The sequence below is a fragment of a genome, unplaced genomic scaffold, assembly GCF_019419815.1.
Source record: "Pyrus x bretschneideri cultivar Hongxiangsu unplaced genomic scaffold, Pyrus_bretschneideri_v1 Contig8, whole genome shotgun sequence".
NCBI classification, from domain to species: domain Eukaryota; kingdom Viridiplantae; phylum Streptophyta; class Magnoliopsida; order Rosales; family Rosaceae; genus Pyrus; species Pyrus x bretschneideri.
The window spans coordinates 1,835,095-1,845,093 of NW_025999820.1; the positions used below are offsets into that span (position 1 = coordinate 1,835,095).

General features: G+C 37.4%; 1 protein-coding gene across 1 annotated transcript; it reads right to left on the reverse strand.

The window, feature by feature from the left end:
• Positions 1-4,746: 4,746 nt before the first annotated feature.
• Positions 4,747-6,456, reverse strand: LOC125473225 (probable carboxylesterase 9). Its single transcript, XM_048575762.1, has one exon. It carries the CDS (start codon positions 5,906-5,908, stop codon positions 4,952-4,954), a length of 957 nt encoding a protein of 318 aa, XP_048431719.1. The 5' UTR covers positions 5,909-6,456; the 3' UTR covers positions 4,747-4,951.
• Between the last annotated feature and the right edge of the window lie 3,543 nt (positions 6,457-9,999).

Below are 9,999 nucleotides of genomic sequence, written 5' to 3' on the forward strand. Positions count from 1 at the left end.
CCCATTAGAAGAATTTAAATCTGGTAATGGATAACTTGATCAATCTCCACCAAGTAAGAAACATGAAGAATGGTAGGATTCTAACCCACCAATATTCTTCTATTACGAAAGACAAATTGAGTAACAACATCAATATTATTCACACGTACTTTAGTCTCAACCATAACAACCAAATAAAGCTTATTCATATCGATGAAATTATGAACCTTGAGTTGCTTATGAAGCCCATTAAGCATCCTAATATTCCAACAAGTGAGATTAATCATTTGAGTTTGAATGAGATCGATCATAGGCACTACAACCCTTACCACCAACCTTAGATGTGCCTTTACTTCTATTATTCTTCCTTTTCTTCTTCTTATGGTGAAATCTCTAGGATGGGAGAGCATCAATATCCTTACCCAAAATACAGTTAGGCCAACGAGATATATTGAATAGGCAATGGCTTGAATATCAGAGTCAAAGACAATCTCCAAAAATTCAAGGACTTTAAACGGATTTAACACCGCCATAACATCCTCTAAAGGAAGGGGAGTTCCAAAGGGACTAGAAGAGCGATAATGGGGTTCAATAACAGAAATATTGGCATGTAGCAAGACCTTCTCATTCCTACGCCCTTTTTTGTATCCCTGTTTTCTATTAATGGTATCAGAGCTAGGTTTAATATTCTTGTAAACTTTGATGTCGTTGGCACACTCCATAGCCACTTTATTAAAGTGCTCCAATTCCTGGAAGATTTCCATCAATTCTCCAAAGTAGGTAGCTAAGGAGCGGCCGTTCTGGCGAAGGCGTGACACCTTCTAGCTGAGGGTATCTTCAACGAATCCTAAATTCCTTTTGCAATGGGTAAACAAATATATCATTTCATAATCTCCGGTTTCATGGATGACAGTAACCAACTCTTTATTTTTTGATCTTCAGAGAGCCAATCATCGTACTTGGGGTCGTCCTCTTCTGGAGCCTTGATAGACACACGAAGATAATCCATTTGTTTCCTTCCACAATATGATTTTGGATGAGAGGAGCCCACAAATCATAATTCATCTCATCAAGAAACATACAAATGTTCAAATTCGAGTTGTCTGATTTGCAGATTGCATCACAACAGGAGAAACTGACTTCACCTCAGCGTTACCAGCCATGAATGAGAATTATTGTTGGTAGCAGTGGTGAAGCTACAGAAGGGCGAACTCTTGGAGGTGGATAAATATACGATTACTTTACAATTTGATTAGTTAATGAAAGATGTACAATGAAATGCTACTTACAAAAGAGGGCCAACAGTTTCTATTATACAGTTTGGCAATGGATTTTAGTGGATTTTAGTTTACCAATGAATTTGTAGGCAATTACATGTAGTGTGTAATATGATTGTCTATTATCTAAACGGATTTTAATGCCTAATTTTTTTTGGACCTTTTACCTTTTTAAATTTTGCCTTTCCCCTCGACAATATCTGGCTTCGCCACTAAGTGACAGTGATATCGTGCAAAGGCAGGATGAAAACTACTATTGTTTGTGGGATTTTGCACTGTAAGGAAGGGACTTGCTGCTGTCGGTGAGGTTCTGCAGAGCAAGGAATGGAAGTCTAGGTGGCTGATTAAGATTGGATTCAAAAAAATGGATAGCAACAACAATTGTTGCTTAGTGATCCTTTCAAATTCAGAGAAAGACAACAACAACTACGGCTCTCGCTGGTCAAGAGGCAATAATGATGATAGTCGCTTGCTGATAAAAAAAGAGTATTATCAACCACGGTTGGACCGCACATTGCTAGGTTTTTTTTTTTTTTTAATTATTTTTTACGACTGGCTCTAGTACCAAGAAGAGAATAATTAGAATTGTATTTTGTTCATCACAAAGTGAGGTATAATATGTAACCTAGTCCTATCCCAATTAGGAGAGAATAATTACAAACAGATTTACCTCGATTACAAAGGATTACACAAGATCCATCCAAACTCTTTCCCCTTCCCTTCCCTCTTGCTTGAACGATTACAATTAAACTACGTCAACATCTTATATATATTTTTTTTATAGAGACAATAAGACCAAAAACAAAGTGTGAGAGGAGAGGAGAGGAGGGAAGGGGATGAGAATATGAGGGGAAAGAATCCTACTTCTTTTGAAACACCCCAAAAGTGTTCAATGGCTTATATAAGCCCTTTTGACATGTACTTGAGCACCTCATCAACCACAGTGCTAAAGACCTTTCTATCCTCCAATTGTTCAAATGCACAACCACAACAAGTGACCAGTGGAAAAGTGCGAACAACATCTTTCTAAAGGAAAAAAAAAGGAAGTTTGGGTTCGATTCTTTTTTTTTTCCAAAGGGTATGATACTTTTTAAACAGTAAATATGCTTGATCGTGGCCACGGGTTGGGTGAAATTCCCAACTAGCTTCCTCTAGACCCGAAAGGGGCGGATAACCATGATTCACCATTAGTTATCTCCTTAAAAAAAATAAAAAAAAGGAAAAAATGTTCAAACGCTCCTCTACACACCTCACTCACTATAACTTAATGTTATAACCATTGTCACTTGTGAAGTTATGATCATCTTATACAACTTGCGATATGTGTCATCCTATATACAACTTTCAATGGACATTGACTACCATGCAATTGATTGTCTACATCGATCATCAACTATTCTCCACTATTCACAAGTTACATACAACAACAACAACAACAACAATAGTCTTATGATGCGGCACGAGATGGACAAAAACACGCAGAGAGTTGTTGAAATAAGTGTCGGTGTTTGGGTCTCAGCTTCGAAGTGGTGGTGTTTCACGGTGGTCATGATGTGTATAAAGACACTACTAAAAAGTGACTATTGCTGGCAGTGTGAAAACCGACAAGAAAAACTAATTAGTGTCGGATTTAAGGTAAAAATCCAACATCAAGTCGTGCAATGTCGGATAGGGGAACCGACACCATTGTTAGCGTCACAAAAAGGGTATTGACATCGATTAGTCCCCTTAATCCGCCACCAAGAAGTAAAGTAATATAAAATAAATTCTGACATGATGGCAGTCATAACCGACGTCACGTAGTAGCTAACAAATAAAATACTCAATCTATTGTCGGTCCTAACCGACACTGCCCAACATCTCGATAAATAAAATAATTATCATGCATTCCTACACAGATGGTACATGAGATGCAAACTTCACAGATTCAATTTATTCAAGAATTCAACTGGGGTCTTTGGGTGTAGAATTTCTTTTTAAAATGTATTCTATTTCATATAAATAAGGAAGTACAAATAACACATATATAGGAGCTATTAGAGAACCGGTTACAAGATGAAGATAAAAAAAATAACAATTACATATAATACTAATCAGCTCCATGCTTGCATATAATACTAGCAGCTGCCATGATGCTTTCCCGTGCTTGCCTTTGAAGACCACATATTTTGTAGCTCCATGTTGCCATATTCTGTAGCTTCATGCTGCCATATATAATACTAGCAGCTCCATGTTGCCATGCTTGCCATCAGATCAGTGCTCCAATACTTTACTACTTCAACATTAGGGCTCTAATCTCTATAGATTAAACTCATGTTTTATACCTTTCAAAAATTATGGATGTGCGATTTCCAGTGTCCTTACTCTTCAGATCCAAAATGAACATGCACAAATTTTTATATGGATTTTCGAACTGCTGATCTTACTGAACAAGAACATAAAAGAGGAGCTGAGCGGAGATTATAGCTTTAGTGAGTTATGCATTAGACTGCTTAGCATGCAATATTAATAGCTATGTGGAAGGTTGTAAATACATCAAGAGTTCCACTTATTCTTCCTACCTTTTCACCACCAAATCATCCAATTAGAATAGATTTTGTTGTTATAACTTTAAATGACGGATATAGAATGGAGACAACTCCGTGGTGATTTTTCCTTGAGATGTGATTTGGGGCTATACCAGTGGTTGCATCGTTTTTTTTTTTTTTTTTTTTTTTTTTTTTTAACATATCTCAGGTCCTTGCAAAAGAAACAACACAAGCATGGGGAGTTGAAGATTTCTTTCTTGTATGGTATATTTCAATCCGTGAACCTGAGTGCATGAATCGGCAAGGGAAGGTGAGAAGTTTACCTCTGAGTGCGTCCGCACCAAGATCGGTGCTGCTACTCTTTTGGTGATGCAGTAATTCCATGGCAGCGAGGTCTTATGGGTTGATGATGGAAGATTAAGGTTTGAGAAAATGTGGAGAAAGGAGCTGCAGTTGTAGGGTGTGCTTGGAAGAAGGGAGAGATAAATGAGGGAGGTAAGCCTCTGGGCTCGAGGTGAAGCCTCTTTAAAGAGGGAGACTGACATCGTCTTTTTAGTTTAAAAATATGGGGGGAAATATCTCGTCCAAAATTTTATCATGTGAGGTAAGTATTTAAAAAAAATAGAAACACCAACCTGTCGGCTACAACCGACAGGAAGTTTTAAAATATTTAAAAAATATTTATTAGTGTCGGGTAGAAGCGACATGAGTTTCGTTTTTACCGACACTAACTTTATGTCGGTTGAAAGCGATACGGTTTTCTTTTTATACGACATCACCATTTAAAAATATTAAAATCTATATTGGCTATAAGCAACATGGACAGTTTATGTCGCTTATATCCGACAGTAATTCTGACACTATGTAAGGATGGTGTCGAAAATGCCTTATTCGCCAGTATTTTATATAAAACCGACACAATCTACTGACACAATAAGCCACTTTTGTAGTAGTGGGAGAGAAGTTGCCAAGTTGGAGCAAACCGCCTGAATGTCTCTTCAACCGACCCAAATATATCAATCGCCGGTTTGGGATTTGGGTCGGCTATTCGATATTTTGGTATAACAAAGCAGTACAAAATCTTCAACAACTATTCTGCAAAACAATAAAAATAAAGAACGAACAAAGCCGAAATTTACACTCTTAATCATACATTTATATAAAAAATTAGATGATAAACTCCTTAACAATGTTCAAAACGGCAGCAGCCCGCCTGGCGTCAACAAAGTCAATATTATGGAACCCCACGTCATCGAACCGCGCATCAACCCTGACCCCACAACCCACCAGCATCGTCACAAACTCCTGCTGCCGGTCTATCATCGGGTCCCCACCGAACCCAATCACCAAAAACCGCCCCAGCCCTTTGATCATCGCCTTGTGGGCCCCATCCGCCATCGGATTACAGTACCGATGGTTCCTGTCTGTTGATTTCGGCAACGCGAGGTCCCACATGAGGTCGAGCGCAGGTAAAGGCAAAAGCTGGTCCACAGCCAATCGCAGCTCAGACTTAGTCCGCTGGACCCCACCGAACATCGGCTGGTTCATAATAATCCCCGAGATCTTCAACGGCTCTAGCTGGAGCTGGCACGCTTTTAATCCTAACAAAAAGACGATGTTGCCCCCGCATCCGCAACCGTACAGATAGCACCTGGATACGTCGGCGTAGTCTCGGATCCAGGTCTCGCCTTTCGGGTCCTGGGCCTGGGCCCTGACCCAGTTGATTGCGTCGATGGCGTCATGGTACTGGCCCGGGAGCCGGGTTTCGGGCGCCAGGCGGTAGTTGACGGAGACGATGATGGCGGGAATTTCGGAGGTGATCTGAGAGCAATTGGTGTGCGCGGTGGAGTCGGCGGCGGAGAGGAATATCCAGGCGCCGTGGTGGAAATAGATGATGAGGGGGAGGCGGGCCACGGTGTTGTCATTGGAGGGAAGCTTGGCGGGTCGGAAGATCCGGATCCAGGTTTTGGTTTCCGTGTTGAGTGTCACGTCTTTAGAGACGACCGGGTCGCCTGGGGCGGGGTCCGGGTTGGCGGGTATAATGGTGGAGGCGGGGCGGGTAAGGGTGTCGGTGGCGGGGTCGTGTACTATGTGGAGGTGGGTGTAGGGGTCGAATTGTGACATTTTGGTAAAATTGGCGCGTAATGTAGGTGATTTGATTAGCTAGGTAATTATGTTTAACTCAATGGGATTTTTGGGTTTGATCGAAAGTGTAGGAGCTTAGATGAATCTGCAACAATTTTGAGAGCGGCATATTTGGGGGAGGGCAACTCTCTGCATTTGGTTGAATGTTTCCACGGGGGAAGGGGACTTGGTAGTGGTGAGAGTCCTTATCCGGCGCAATCGGTGGTTCGGTGGTGCCGGACTTGTAGGCGATACGGTTTGCTTTGGGACTTGTCACTTGGTTTTGGTTTGAGGTATGATTGGATAAATCTAGGGATTAAGGCAATTATAGCAATTAAAAAGGTGTCAAATTTTGAACAGATTTAAATTTTACAGGCTAAGTGTGATTTTGACAATTTTTTAACAAAAGAAGACTCTTCACCTTAGCTTGATTGAAAACACTAAAGAGGCAGGATATAAACAAATGCAATGGTGAACAACAACATTAATTATAATAATGATTGAACCAATAATAATTAATAAAAGATCATTAATAATTAGCGTGATCATTTTTTATTTTTTATTTTTTTTACTAACTTATATGAACATTTTAACATCTTTTTTGTAGATGCTCTTAGACGCTCCATTCAAGTATGAAACCTTGAAATTCAAGGCTAGTGGAGATTTGAGATTAGGTTGTAATAATACAATATCATAGAAAACAAAAGTAATGTATTTCTGAACAAACGATATTCTCTACATTAAAGGAAAGACGTTGAGTTTAGCCTCACAATGGGCTAGCAATAATGAGTTTCAAATTCGTCTTTGACGAGAATCGAACATAAGACCTTTCACTTATAAGTGAAGAGGAATATTATTAGACAGTAGTAATAAGTGGCAACAAAAGTAATGTTAGGTAGGCCAACTTTTTATAGTGAATTTGCAAATCATGTGATGTGTTACCAAAAGAAAATAAGTATGTTTATCAACACTTAAAGTAATAATCTAATAATTAGCAATAATGTTATATGGTTTGCATAATTTAGTTTAAACAGATGGTCTCGCTATCATTACTTGTAAAAAAAATTTATACGTCATTTCATGTCTATGTCCTTCTCCTGTGCACGGTTTAGAGAGACATTAATTTTGTTAAATTCCATTAAGTTCCGATAATGGCGTTGGCAAAAGCCCGAAAGGGGTTGAATGAAGTGGAAATATTTGGGTCAAAATAACAAATTATTAATAAGATGATTAAAAACTAACAAAAAAAATATTTAAGTTATGAAAATAAGTTTGTCCATCACATAGTTCGATAATATACTAAACACTTCATTATTCTTATACTACTTAGTTCATGCGAAGCTAATTCAGCTTAGTCTCTGAAGTTAATACAATTCGAAATAATCCAATGCAACAAATGCACCCTAAAAAGCATGCTAGTTGAAACCTAAGATATTGTCTTTCTTTCTACACCTATAATAAACAGTAACATAAGCTGAGCAACAACACCTTGCCTATTCATCTGTGAAGATAATGGCATTGTGAAATCTCTCATTCGCATCCAAGTTTATCAACAAGGAGATAAAAGATTATTGATGATCATATCGTTTTTAACTTCAATTTTTATTTAGAACTGAAAATTAAAATCTTGTTGGATAACTATTTTTATTTTTTATTTTTCATTGAAAATAAAAATTAAGAACTATTTTCTTCAGTTTTCAGAATTTGCCTTTACTTTTTTGTTTAAGCCAAACAAGTTTTTAAGTTCTCAAAATGTGAAAACTCAAAATGAAAAAAAACGAAATGATTATTAAACAAGTCATAAATTGGCATTACCAAAATTTCAAGTAAATGGTAGCAGAATGGATGAGAACAAAAAAACAGAGCAAAGTAACCATTGTAGAACTTTTTCAACGCTCTAGAGAAACTTGGTTAGATTAAGCATAAAATATCTACTCAATTCCCGGCAAGGCCCTTAAAATTTCATGGCATATTATTGAGAAAACTTATTTAGTACATTATATGACGTTCCGTGCCAATAAAACAAGAGACATAAAAAATTATGTACAAATTTTTATTCATTAACACAGAATGCCGTACCCATGTAAGTCCTCCATATTTTCGTTCTCCCTATTTATAAAAAATTAATCAACTTCATACCAATTTACTCAGGAGGAATTATGGTTACTTGCTCTAAAACACGAGCTTAATCCCTTTTTTAACATTATTAACTCTCTTTTTTGTGATAAAAAAAAAACATTACTAACTCTCTAGTTTTGTGAATAAAGTCCAACCCATCGAAAAAATTTTCTATGTGACTGAAACATACACTTCACCATGATAGGTGGTGCTCCTTACAAATAACCTATAAACATCTGTATCTTTATAGAATAACAATTTAATACATTTAAATTTTATTAAAAAAAATCAAAATAAACAAAGACCTGGACTGCTCCCAAGACTTGCTTTCTAGTCCCAATCCCAAGACGCCCCCATCTCCTCCTGACTTTTCTCTCCCCAATTGCAAAATCATAAATGGAGGTCAATGATGGCAAAATCTTAAACCACCCACCTCCATCGTCGCCTGTGATTTCACCCGGGACGCTCCATCTCTTCACCTTTGGGTTTGCCGTCTATCTCCTCCCTCCCCCACCCTCTTCTGGACCTCCGTACACTGTGAGCCGCACATGAGCGAGCTCAAACAAAAGATTTCAGAGCTAAATCCAATGTGGAAGGTCAGAAAATCAAAACCCAGAAAACATTTAAAATTATGAAAATAAATTTGTAATATTTTTTTTAAAAAGCCATTTTTTAGATCATTCTGTATGTTCTTCTCCCCATAAACCCTTCAAATCTGGTCCTTCTCTACCTCCTCCCCTTTATCTCTTGGATTTTAATTAGCATTTTTTCCTTTTTTTTTTTTGGGATTTCCTCTTTTTGGTTTCTGGGTTTTGTGGGGCATGCAGAGTTAATATTTTTTTTTTCTTTTTTTCTTCCGGGTTTTGTTGTTTTTAGTGATTTAGGTGGAAGAGTTTATGCATTTTCAAGGAAACTGTGCCTCTGGGTGTTTTTCAAAGCTCGAATTTAAATGTATTAAATTGTTATGCTAAGAATACATTAGTCTATAGGTTATTGGTGAGGAATAACACCTGTCATGCTGAGGTGTGTATTTCAGTCACATTGAAAACTTTCTCTAAATTGTTGTCTACTCTTAATTGTATTACCATCTCCTTCCCTCTCTCATCTCACACTCTTCTTGTTTGTCTTTTATTTTCTATAGAAAAATCAAAACAAGATGTTAACGTGACATAATCGTAAATGTTCTTTTTTTTTTAATAAACGATATTATATATACTAAAGGAAAATTGGTGAACTTAGCCTCACAATGAGCTTGTAGTAATGTAGTTCAAATTCATTTTTAGAAAGAATCGAACCTAAGATAACTCACTTATAAATGAAAAGAAATACTACTAGACCATAGTATTAAGTGGTAATCATAAACGTTTATGTAGGAGGGGATGGAAGGGGGGAGAGGGAAAAAATCCCACTCCTAATTGTAGTTAGACTTATTATATTAGCATCCCATATTGTTAAATACACTCCACATATTTAATACACTCCACATTTATTTTTATAATTAAAAGTTATCTTAATACACTCTATATATTTTTTCATAATACTCTCACACCCCCACATTCCCAACATACATCTTATATTTTCTACATAAACCTCACATCCTTCGCATCCTTCACATCTTAAAATAGCAAATGTGGAACGCACGAGAAAACCCAATAAAATGGGAAAAGAAGCAGAAAAATAATCACAAATGTCTTATGCTGATTATTTTCTCTTGACATTGTTGAGAGGGGTTCTGCATGACCATTGTGCGGATACAAACCATGACTGCTGGCACTTAGAATGATATGACATGCAACCTTAAATTCCTTCTAAGACCTTAAACACACAAACAAAATATTATTGTTTCCTGGGAATCGCATGCAGGTATATGAGAATCACAATAAAGGCCTCCTACAAACCTGCTATAGGCAAGCCGCAGGTACTTAATTTGTATACGTAGCAATACTTTTACACCTTGCAGTATAGTAATTCAC

Bases quoted from the DNA above. Each gene is read 5' to 3' on its own strand.
- LOC125473225 (XM_048575762.1), bottom strand. From the start codon at position 5,908: ATGTCACAATTCGACCCCTACACCCACCTCCACATAGTACACGACCCC.